The sequence below is a fragment of the Malaclemys terrapin genome, chromosome 15 (genome assembly GCF_027887155.1).
Source record: "Malaclemys terrapin pileata isolate rMalTer1 chromosome 15, rMalTer1.hap1, whole genome shotgun sequence".
NCBI classification, from domain to species: domain Eukaryota; kingdom Metazoa; phylum Chordata; order Testudines; family Emydidae; genus Malaclemys; species Malaclemys terrapin.
The window spans coordinates 27,417,761-27,430,516 of NC_071519.1; the positions used below are offsets into that span (position 1 = coordinate 27,417,761).

At 40.0% G+C, this 12,756-nt stretch overlaps 1 protein-coding gene across 3 annotated transcripts in view; it reads right to left on the reverse strand.

Moving 5' to 3' along the window:
* Positions 1-12,756, reverse strand: part of LOC128823166 (tubulin-specific chaperone cofactor E-like protein) — a 96,877-nt gene that overhangs the window by 58,515 nt on the left and 25,606 nt on the right. For 2 of the 3 annotated variants that reach the window (XM_054005287.1, XM_054005286.1), the window contains exon 9: positions 4,365-9,993. The exons of the other annotated variant lie outside the window; for it this stretch is intronic. In XM_054005287.1, the coding sequence (XP_053861262.1) occupies positions 9,675-9,993 (319 nt within the window). In that variant the 3' untranslated portion in view covers positions 4,365-9,674. Of the gene's footprint in view, positions 1-4,364; positions 9,994-12,756 lie in introns of those variants that run through there. 3 annotated transcript variants of the gene reach the window in all.

Here is a 12,756-nt window from a genome sequence, read left to right on the forward strand (position 1 = left end):
TATATTACATCAATGTCTATACTCCAACATTATAGACATTACATCTCTATATAACTAAATACATCTATACACATATTTATATAATGAAGGAGTACACATATATAGCTATGTCTATTTCTAAATATATATATAGATGTAACATATATAACGTAGGCATATAGCTAGATACCTTGTCTATATATCTACATATTACTTACACTTGAATCCAATTATAATGATGTTTGAAATAGTGAAACACCATGTATAATCAAATGACAGTTCCACACTTCTCCAATGCTTCTCAACATGTCAATTGCAATTAGATTGAAAAAATAATCTTGCTTACAGCAAAGTTGTTCTGGGGTGAGAAAAATTAATTTAACTATGAAAGGGTTCCGCTGTATTCCTTACTGTAGAAAAGAAGCAAGTATCATGCTAGAATTTTATATAGATCTTAAATCTAAGTCGCTGTGGATTCATTAATTGAGCACACACACACTGACTAGTAGAGCATATAAATGTATTACATTAAAATCTAGAAGATGTACCTCTGGGGAACCATGACAGAAAATAAAAGAAACAATGCTTAATGTGTTCCAAAAAAAAAATAAAAGCAATTTTTTTAAAGTATAAAAAAAATACCAACCTGTTTTGCAGAGAAGGGAAGAAATTAAGTCCGAAATTTTAAATTGAATCTTGATAAACCGGGGGGGGAAACTTATGTCAATGAAGAATACATTTCAGTGCTCTTTTACCAATTATTGCTGATGTCTGAAATGATGTCTCAATCCCTTTTGCTCTTTCAATTGAAAATTCAGTTTTTCTCTGTGTTGTTTTAGGGCCAGAATAGTGTTGAGTTGCAATCAAAACTTTTTGCTCTATTAATTAATGGTCAATTAATCTACAGATCAGATTCTGGGCTGTAAAAGCGGAGAGGTTTCTTTGTGGCAGAAAAAAAAACTAATCCTTCAGGTAGAGTTAGATGGAAATGTCAGTAAGTTGGAGCTCAATTTGTGGCTGTTCTGATCAGAATCACTTTTCACTGGGGAAGAAAGAAAAAAAAAACAACCCACAAAAGAAACAAGCCCCTTCCTCCTTTGTGCAAGTGGAAAAAAAGCTTCTATATAGTGTTACAGAATTAGCATTAAACAGCATAGAGATTAAAACACTAAACAAAGTCAGAGCCCTTCAAATGTCCATGAATGTTAATTTTCCATCAAAGTCTTATTTGAGTTTTCATAAATCAGCTTAGTTCAGCTTTGGCAGAGAGGAAAATAAAAACTATTTAAAGGAAAGTTTTTTCCAAATCCTTCTTCAGATTTTATTTCTACTCTGATCCCACCACCCCTAAGAGGGAGTGGGATTGAGCTGGTTTTAAAATCAAAGGATTTTGGCAAAAATTAGTTAATATTTACATTGTAGCAGCATCTAGAAACCAAGTATTTCAGCACTTCATTGTGCTAGGTGCAGTATGTGCACCATAAGTGAAGGTCTCTGGCCCAAACTGCTTATAATCAAAGACCCTGATCCTTGTCCTCAGTTGAAATCAATGGGACGAAGTAGTAGTAAAAAAAAAAAATTAAAAAAAATCAGCACATGTGTAAGTGTAGTGCAGGATTGGGGCCAATAAATCAAACAAGCTGGCTGAGTAGGAGGAATAAAAGGGGAAATTTTTGTTTTATTTTTTTTAAAGGAAGATTTAGGTTTCAGTTCCACAAATACTTCCCCATGCACTTAATTTCATGCTTGTGCATAGCCCTATTGATTTTATGGGGCTACTGGTGTGTAAAGCCAAACACGGGAGGAAAGGTTTGCAGGGTCTGGGCCTTACAGTAGGTTACCGAGACAAACCCCCTACTTGTGAACCTGATTCCCGGTCTATTGAAGGGAAGAAAGCCCTCAAGGGAGAATCCAGGGCTAGATTCTTCTAATACTACCAGCCATTCAGTGCATTTGGATTCATTCCAAAGGCAAAAACAAAACAAAACAAACCTCTCTCTCTCTTCAGAAGGCTCTTCACAGATTACCTGCAAAGGGAAAATAAACTGGGTTTGTACTCCCGTGTGCTGTTTTATGTTTAAAATTCAGCTTCTGTCCGACTCACGAAGTTCTATGATGACTAGAGCTGCTTTGATTTTACAGCTTGCCTGACCATTTGGACTGAACTTTCTATCTTCCAGATTTTGCTTTTTCTTTTGGGTCTGGGCCTATCGTTTTGTTCTGCATTGTACAGTGCTGAGCACATTATGGCTAACCAAATACATAACAATATTTTACTTTCCCCACTGAGGCTCAAGACAAGCAAATCATTCAAAAAAGGTGGGCTAGAATTTCCAAAGGCTTGTCCTAACTCAAGGAAGTGAAGGTCAAAATAACCACATAGATGGGAACTGGGTCAAATAATTTCCCCAAGTAAGGTTTTCTGAAGCTGATGTTGGAGTCTGATGGAAAGTGGATTTTTCCAGATCGTAATTTCCTCCAGGGAAGATAGCACCCATCTCCCTATTATACCTCCCTTTATTGCTTAATGCAGGACTGTTGGCCTGGCCCAGCCCTGCTACCTTCATAGAGTCATAGAATATCAGGGTTGGAAGGGACCTCAAGAGGTCATCTAGTCCAAGCCCCTGCTCAAAGCACGACCAATCCCCAACTAAATCAACCTTACAATTGCTGCCTGTACCTATAATCATTCCTCTACCGGGAGCTTTAACTTTTTCTGTGTTTCATGAGAGGTTCCTGACTCGATTTCAAATCTGCCTGACAATTAAACCTAGACTTGGATCCAGGACTCAGAGAAATTAAAGAATGAAAAATACCCAGCAGATGGTTTCCTTCAGCTCTGCCCGTGCAGGATTGCTCCCTCCCCACTGTGAAGAGTGCGCAATCTATTCTAATTGTAAATGTCATACAATGGGGCTGCGGGAGACTACTCTGAAGGAGAATAGATCTCCCTGTCAGGGAACATTTGCTACTATTCAGATTAAATTTTCCCTTTAAATTCCATCCCATTATCCTATTTATCTCTATCACTCCCTTTGAATAGTGGTAGACACTTCAGGTTGCTGTATGGGGGTTTCTTCCCAAAGGTTGGTGTGTACCTAAAGGGTATGTCTACACTGTAATCATAGGCTGTGGTCACACCGCATATAGATGTACCAGAGCTAGCTTTAATCTAGCCAGCTCTGAAAATACAGCAGTGAAGTTATGGCAGAGTGGGCTCCAGCACAGGATGGCTACCAGAGTGATTACCCAGGTGGGCTTGTATAGCAGCCCCAAAAGCCATGCTGCTACGGCTTCATTGCTCTGGTACCCAAACTAGCTTGCTTAATGCTAGTTCGGGTATGTCTACTTGAGATGCACTCACCCCCCACAATTGCGGTATAGACATACCCTCAATCTGGCTGCCAATGCTGGAGAGGACGATTTACAAATTTTGGTACCAGACATAAGAATTTAGTCAAGTACTCTTTACAAGGAAGACAGACAATGAGAGTAATTTTTCATCACTCCTAGGGAAGGCATGTTAAACCATAGAATAATCTGGATTATGTGATTTAATATGCTCAGATTCTTCAGTACAGGTGAGATACAGTGTGCTGCATGTTGACCACAATACACAAAGGGGACTTGGGAGATGCACGGGAACTGGTGATGATTAAACCTTAACCTCTGGGTCACTTGTGGACACCTAGGGCTAGGTCAGCCTTGATCTAAAGTCATTAGCTGATCATTGGTAGCATGTGTAGTAATAAAATTTAGCTCTTTTATGCCATTTTTATCTGCAGATCTCAAAGCACTTAAAAAGGTGATTTACTCCAATTTTACAGATGGGGAAACTAAGGCACAGGGAGGCAAAGTGACTTGCCAAAGGCCATCTAGCAAACCAGAGGAGGAGCCAGAAATAGAACTGCAAGTCTCCGGTGTCCCAGTCCAGTGGTCTATGGTCTAGTCCCCACTGCTTCCCAGTGACTAAAATGAGTTGGTGGGTCTCAGTCCTGTCTCTGAAAGACTGGCATCCACTTTAGAAGAAAAAAACCCAAACAACCTGTATATGGTATGAGCCGTCTCATTCTACATGAGAAGTTCTTGTCGGACGTAGCACGGGAGGAAGTTGCTTTGTCTGAAACAATGGAACAATTCAAGGTCAGCAGGCAAACCAATACGTCCTTGAGAAAGACTGTTAACAGCCAGAACATTAGACAGGCTGTTTATCTGCCATAACACTGGTTAGCCCACGTGAATCTCCGGGTGTTGCGTTACATGTTAAAGAAACACTATGGGGTTAAGTCTTTCTTCACCTCCACGGATTCCATCAACGCTAACGCAAACAGCGTGATGTTCCAAATCAAGTCAGAAGCCAAAGAAACAACTTCATACTTTTAAAATCAATTTCACGTACCATTTTTATTTGAAGTATTAGCTCCAAGCTATTTACAAATAGCCAAAAAAATATGAAATCCAATAACCTGACCTTAATTTTAGTGCTTCTCCCTCTGAGGATAAAACTCATTTAACTTGAATGGCAGTGTGGTGAGTGGTTGAGGAAGGGGCTGACTCACGGCTCATGGGTTTTATTCCCACTTGTGCCACAACCGTAACACCCTAAAGCAATGTTGTTCAGTGGAGAAATAAGTACAGAAGCTTTGAGACTTTGTAAAGCACAGTAAGAATTCTCAAATAGAAAGTGCTCTAGTAAGCCACCGCTATAGTACCTATTTCTGTGATATCTACGAATGTATTAAAGGTATTATCACTAGAGTTTAAGTTAACGTAGCTATATGGGATCAGGTTTTATACTGAAGTAGTAAATTATTTTGCATAGGTGCTTGGAGCTTGGTGGATGCAGGGAGGAAAAAGGGATGAAGAGATAAGAGCTTAAGGGTAGATTTTCCAAAGCACTTCACATTGGCCCAACTCTGCTCTCACTGAAGTCTATGGGAGTGTTACCATTGACTTTAATGGGAGCAGAATTAGGTCAACACTAAAAGCTTTTCAAAATCCAACTCTAAAGCTGTGGGCTCCTGCTGACTTTATACCTGTGCTTAAGATAATGGCATAGGAACACTGAGCACTGACCATTCAAAATCACTTTCAACCAGTCTCAACAATAGGAATCTTTCAGGAGCAAGACAATGTGCATTAGCTTTTTGAGACACAAGCTGCCTTAACAGATCTTTATTGCACCAAGGAACTGATGTTCTAACTGTCCCAAAGGCAGAGGGGAAAGTATGCATGGGGTGGGGGCGCAGAAGTTTTGCTATTAGAAACAAATGAGAAAGTGGTCAAGAAACCCCCTGGACACTTTGTGTGCGCAAAAGTTCAAATAAGTTTATTGAAGTGATCAAACCAATTACCTAATTGATAGGAGTTCCTCAGCAAACTCTGCCATTGAACCATAAGCTGATTTTGGAGCAGGAAGCATATTTCCCCTAACTCCAGTACCCAGGAGAGAAACCAGAACACAGAAGAAAAGGGAGGCTTGGTGCCTATTTTTTCTTGCTAAAGATTACACAGATTTATACACAGTGCGAAGAATAGACCTTCACGTTTAAATTATATTCAAAAAAGGAAAAACAAAAGAATTTCCAGTAATTTCAGGAGACAAATCAGTGAGGCAGAAGGTTGAGAAATGGCTGACTACCTCCCCCATATAATGGAGAGGGAGTCTGCTTGAACATCTACAAAAGAACACAACAGTCAAATTATGATGGCGCGTGTGCTGAGAATACACACTACAGTTTCTGGGATGCTTTGCGTTTTCAAATCTGTACATGGACAAAACTAAAAGCATGTCATTTACAAGCACAAATGGCAACTGATGGAGGAACAATTTTGTACTTGGGATCTATGCTTGGAATCTTTAGGGTCCAATCTACTGCAGGCAAAAAAAACCGGTCACACTGTAGAGCAAAGACTATGGGTCTGTCTATACTACATACGTTGACAGAAGGGGTTTTTCCATCAATGTAGTTAAGCCACCTGAGAGGCGGTGTTAGGTTGACAGAAGAACTTGTCTGTCGACCCAGCTGCATCTACACTGGCTGTTAGGCAAAAAGGCACTCAGGGTGGGAAATTGTTCACAGCCCTGAGCAATGTAGCTAGGTCAATCTAATTTTTACGTGTAGACCAGGCCTATGATTACATTTGTTAGTGGTTTCCCAAGATCGTGCTGTGTACTAGGCTTAAGTATGTACTCTGGGTGAACAGTTAACTACCATGAGGGTTAACAGCAGTTTCTAACACACACATGGATGCATCCTTTTGTCACAACTGCACATCCCATAAATGTGCTGTTTTCAGCAGTCTAGCTGTACCATCTGGTCACATTGTGGATAATCAAGACACAAATCAGAAAGCAAAATGTCACAGCATTTAACCTCATTATACAAAGCTGTGTAATGTTCTGATTTGTAATTCTCACCTAGTTCCCTGTAAACTAGGTAGTTAGAAAATCCACTCTATGTAAAGTACCCAGGGGAGGCTTATGTGTATGAAGTAACATCAATAACAAAACAATAGCTGGCAAGAATAACACTTGGTTAAAGGACACAGGAGGAGCAGTAGCTATTAAGGTTGGGTTTTTTTTTTTTAAACAAACAACTCTGGACCATATATTGAACTGGGAATGTCTACAAATAGAGAGCATTTTGGCATTCTGGACTATTAGGCATTAACTAGAATTAGGTGAAAATTTCTGCAACTTTATTCCCTTACAATTTTAGGCTTCCAAAATTCTATGAAATTGCTCAAAAGGAGCCCAATTTTAAATGGGAATATTGTGCAAAAATAGGAACCAATTTACAATGGGCAATAAAATTGGAAGATGACCCAATTTTGAGCATTTTGAATTTTGTGCAATTCCCTCTCCCCTCTCGCCCCCCACATTCCAGGGCTGAGTATCTGGATGTGTAAAACATTCCCTTTTTTGGCATGGTCTTTTTTTCTTACACAGCTGAAGTTTTTCTACAAAATGCATATTCTGCTGGCTGGACAGATTGTGAATGGTTCTATAATACTGGCTAGAGACAGCCTGTTCCCTAGAGTGGAGAAACTGCAGTGTCTGTGCTGTGGCTTTCGCAAACCTGGGTGGATCATTGATCTGGTTTATACGATAGTGCTAAATCTCAGATAGCTGTGAAGAGGGTGTTATCCTTGTTCATTAAAAACCCTTGTTTTTCTACTCAGTTTTCCCATTCCTACCAGGTGCATCATAAAAATAACATTTAACTGTTGTTCAGAGCCAACATGGCGACAACACCAATTTAGTTTCTGGATATAATCAAAACTTTTCACAGGCAAACAAACTTACAAGCACATACTTGGCCTTTGGTAAGATCCCATCAAATGCTTTAATTGACTTTATTTCCTTCTCTAAAACCAAGATATTTAATTGTGCTAAAACAGTTGGTCAATAATTACAGTGTCTCGTTAATACCAGTTACAATGCCATAAATATACCCAAGATAGGTGATTTTTGTTCTATAGAATTAGATCAGATATTCCTTTATATCTGCATCAGTCACATAACCTGCACAAGCTTATGACTGATGGGCAACATATTCATACAGTAGGTCAACAGGAGAAATAAGCTTCTAATATTAAACAACCATATCTTCATAAAACTTTGTTTTATAATAAAATATCTTATTAAACACAACTTCTTCTATGTGTATGTATGTATATATCATACATGTGTTGGCTTGGCGTTCTATTGCAGGGCAGCAAATGCATTTTCTGCCCAAATGGGCAGCAAATACATCCTCAGTTATGCTACAGCTTATAAAGCACATTCTGCAACAAGAGTCCTTCAAAGTAAAACTTCATATTACACTGTCACCATTTCATGGTTCTTTATTCTTATTGGATCAAGTCAGGTCATGTGAATTCCATGTTATACATGCAAGCCTTGGTCTGTTTTATATTGCTCTTCTTGATGTTCCCAGGAGATCAACTCTTACAACAGAAGACCAGGCACAAATAATTAACCTCTCTCGAATCCTCTTATTTCTACATTTACCCTAGATGTGGAACCACTCTCAGCTGAATAGTTCCTAGATACTGAATCTGAAGAGTATGAGATTATATTCCTCCCTGGACAATCCAGGTAAAATATGAAGAGAATACACAACTCCAAGAATATAAAGGAGTTCAGTAACTCAGACAAAAGCATCACGAGAAAGAAAGTGCACGGGAAGGGAGAGGATGTTAAAGAACTAAGGTCAGAAGTTCATACGTAACTAGATCCCTGACTACACCGCTTGAAAAACATTTTTTAAAAATGTAGTTGCTTAAGTCAGTGTAAAGTCTTCAACTTGTCAAGGTGACAGAGGAACAAGGGAGGGCACTGTAAAGGGAAACAGCTGTGTGATTTACAAGAGATACATAAAAGGGCTGAGGATTTCACAGCAGGATCATAAGAAAGTGACCCAGCTCTAAAGGAAAAAAAGGGCCTATTTAAAATCAGCACACTATGCCCACAGAGAGTTTGGCGGAGGACACGGGGGAGTGAATCTGGATCATGAACATCTGCTTTACGATAAATGCGAGTGGTTTCTCATCTACTCACCTACAAACTGATGTAAGCAAAACGGATACCTATCTTAAACAGAGGGTCCACATTAAAATGGTAGGGGGAAAAGTGCTAGATTAGGATAGGTTCCTGAAGCAAGAGTAAGAAATAGGACTTTATAGTAAGGAATAGGACTTTGTCAGGAGAATGATTTTAGTCTTTCTAGTCTCAACACAAACTGGCCAAAGGGTAAGTGCTTATTAGTGGATCTTGCAGGCAATAGGGAAAGGACATTCAAAGCAACTCCACTATGCTGTTCATCATACTGTTGTGCTGTTAATTTGGATTCCCAGTTGACACAAAACCCATCCAAGAACAGCCAGAGTTTTCTGCAAATTAGCATATCAACCTATTTGGCCAAAATACTGTTAATTCCAACCTTTAGTAACATCAGACGTGTCACTCGACTACACACAATGCCAGAAGTCTAGTGAAGTTGAACAGTTTGCACGAGATCTCTAGATAGTGAGTTTTGGGAGTAAAAGATTATTTTATATTTGTACATTTTCTCACTCCCATTTTATTTACTCTTGCAAACAAAATTTAGTTTAGGATGCTCTAATACCTGAGTTCTAAATCAGGCTGAATACTGCTTAAAATCCTTTCACTAACCTCAACAACAACAACAAAAATTTAGATACATCACTTGGCTGAATAAACAGCAATACAGCTATTTATAGCCTGAGTCAAATAACTGGGTGGACAAGTGCTGAGTCAAATCTTTAATCTAACAGAAGTACTGACCAAATTCTGCACTGAGCTTTGACTCCCTTACTGATGGACGGTAATACCCCTCTTAGCTTGAAGAGCTGACCATTCATGCTAAATTCACGAGTATACCGGAAGAGTAACGAGAACATCAAGGTATCAGACATCCTGAAACACACACACACACACACACACACACACACACACACACACACTGAAGTCAGTTATCTCCTCTTAAGTTCATTCGCATCAGATGGTGGCATGTCTCTTGCAGATTTGGGCACACTACCCGGGCTAAGAAGTCAACTGGTATAAAAACAAAACAAAACCTCAACCCAACAACCAACCTAAAAACCCTGCAAAAAGTCTTTAGCTCGTGTGTATGTGTGTTGGTGTGAATGCACAAAGCCAGAAGAGGTTATTTAGATTTGGGCTCCACAAAAAATTTGTCTCCATCCTGAATGCCATAAGAATGTAATGCCCGTGAGTTGTATTTCATCTCCTCGGGACCAAAGGGAGCTTCATGGTCAAAGTAGTAGAGCAACATGTTGCTTGTTGACAAATGCACTACAGTTTTTAATTGTTTCTTTAATTCTGCCACCGTCTGATCTAGACGGATGGATATTTCCTCCACCTTATCTTTGAAGTGAACTTCAACCTTCGCGCTGCTCCGGGGCCGAAGATCCACTACTGCTAAGGGTTCCAGCTTTCCGTATTTTGTTACTAGCTCATGATACCTAGAAAATAAGAAACAGAAAGCTACGTCATAACTGCTCATACAATTGTCACACTGCTCACAAATTACTTGCACTCTGTAACTATAATACTGATATCTTTCACCTCTGCAAATAAGTTGCAAGGCTTAATTAATACCTGTGAGTTAAGCATTGTAACCATTTTAGAGATTGGTAAACTGAGACTCAGAGGGGTCAAGAGATTTGGCCAAGACACACAGTGATTCAGCAAGAGCCAAAAAGAGAACCCAGGCATTTTAACTACAAGTCACCCTGCATCTCATTTTAACAACTAGACCACATGGCATTCACCAGTTAATCTGCAATCAAGTTAAGAGCTAATCAATTAACTTGAGGTGCAATCTCTAGAGAAGAGAATCCTCTGTTGCATGAAGAACACGGTTTAAAAATTCAATAATTTAGAAGAAATACAGAGCACTCCTCATACACTGACATTGTGCATGAACAGCAAAAAAAATGCACCAAATACCTGGTTTCACATTTGCCACTAAATCTTGGAGATTTAAGGGAGGTCCTCATTATAACTCTAACTACATGGGGCAATATTCATTCCAGATGAAATCAATAGACATAAATGGACTTCCACAAAGGATGAATCTAGACTGTGCTGTTTGTACTCTTATTTTCCATACAATGCTTGGGAAGAGGTACACGTTTTGATACGAATTGCCATACTAGGAACAAAAGCAGAAGGGCCATCTACTATAGTAACCTTGTCTCAGACTATGGCCAAAGTTGCAAAGGAGCAAAGATATTAGACTGAATGGAAGGCAGAATATAGTGTTTTAGAAGAAGGCATTATCAGCAACTCAAGGTGTGTATGGAATACCTGTGAATTGCTCTGAAAATATTCATTTAATCAGTTAAGGAAACTGAGAAAAGTTATTCAATAACTGGAAATTATTCTAACAATAGCTTACATCTCTTGCCCAAATACATGACTAAAAAGTATCAATTAAATAAATAATAATAATAATACGAAGTACTTTGGTCAAAACTTTCAAAAACTATGAGTTTAGTTGCCTACATTTTAAGGTACTTCAGACCCTGAAAATCAGGTCCCTTTAAAGTAAGTGCTGCACACCCATCAGAAGGCCACTTTGATCTGATACAACGTTAGACTTTCTCTGAATCCAGCAAGCTGCAGGATGGATCACGGAACTTTCCCTGGCTGGAGGGGGATGCGGAGAGAAGTAGTGGCTTGGTGCCCACATGGGTTCGATGGAGTTGAGAAAACAATTAAACGCTTATCCGCATGAGGAAACTGACCAGTAGAACTACAGCCATCTAATTATACCCCTGTTGCTATGCTGGTATCATTCCCCAGGGGGACACTCTATTCCAGAATAAAAAGTGAAAAATGATACCAGAATAAGGTAATTTTTATTCCAGGATTACACCTACCAAGAACTGTACTGCTACAGTTCTGCTGGCCAATTTCCCCATGTAGACAAGCTCTAAGAATTGTCTTGAAAAGGTCCAGCCACACAGAGACGTTCCCTGGAAGAGGCAAGTCTCTTCTCTACTCCCCGCCGCAGCTGGTATCTCTCCCATCAGGAAAGAAAGGTAGCATCTCTACTGACGGGCTGGGAAAGTGGCAAAAACTCAACACAAAGTACAAGGGAATTGACATGACAAAGCTAGAGAGCTGCGGACAGGAGGTAACGTTTCAGAGTCTCTCCACAGTGGGCTGCACAGAAAGCTTTTTGTTTCCCATCTGACTCAGAGCTTAACGTGATCAGTGCTGTGTCACGGCCTCAGTCAGGGGATGATGGAGCCTGGCAATATGGGAGCCCCTGGGGACTCATGTTAAAGGTAGGAATGTTCCTTCACAACAGCAGGCCCTCTGTCTGCGCAGAGCGTGAGGTAACGGCCACAGCGCACTAGGATTTCCCTATCATCTCAGGCAAAATGAGCCTTCAATGGGGAGGAGTGCCCAAATACAGGCCACTGCCCTTTTCTCACAGTATACAGGAAGATACAATCAGACCTATTTAGAAAACCATTAGCTCAGAGAGGAGGAAACATATTCCCCATATTTTACAAACAAACAGTTAAATTAGCATTAATCACCTTGACACCAGGAATGAAGATTTCCCCAGTGCACTTCCTTATGCCTCCAGCAGGAGGCTGAGTAAGAGAGAGAACCCACTTCTCCAATTTTGGTCGGACGTATTCCTGGAGGTTTCGTCCCAGGACATAACCTTTCATTAAAGATTAATCTTGAATTCCTGGAGACGCCAGGACAATCCTGGAGGGTTGGCAACCCTAATATTTGCAGAAAAGGGAACAGAGAGCGCAGCAGACTCAGAAGGTCTGAGTGTACCTGAGCTTCTGCTGCAACAGGGCTGCAGGCGAAAAGTGGGGATGAATAGGGGGACCAGTACAGTGGAGGAGGAGAATGAGGGGAAGTGAAAACACACACTGTAAACATGCTGTGTATAGTGAAACATTAGCCCAATTTCCCCTCTTGGGGAAAGGCAGAAAAATCTCACAGCCTGTTTCTTGTACCATAATCAAATTCTGCAGTAAAACAACTGTATTCCCCCAAATCCATAAAGACTAACACACAGTACTCATTTGGTACTTCGATACCAAGGTAATAGGCACCTCTGAGACTTACATAATCACCTTCCACAGCTTGATAGACACTGACTGCCAGAGAAGAAGATCCGGAAGAAGTGAACCTGGCTAAAACCGTTTGATTTTCTATATATGAACAGTGGCCCAGACAAGCACTTAACT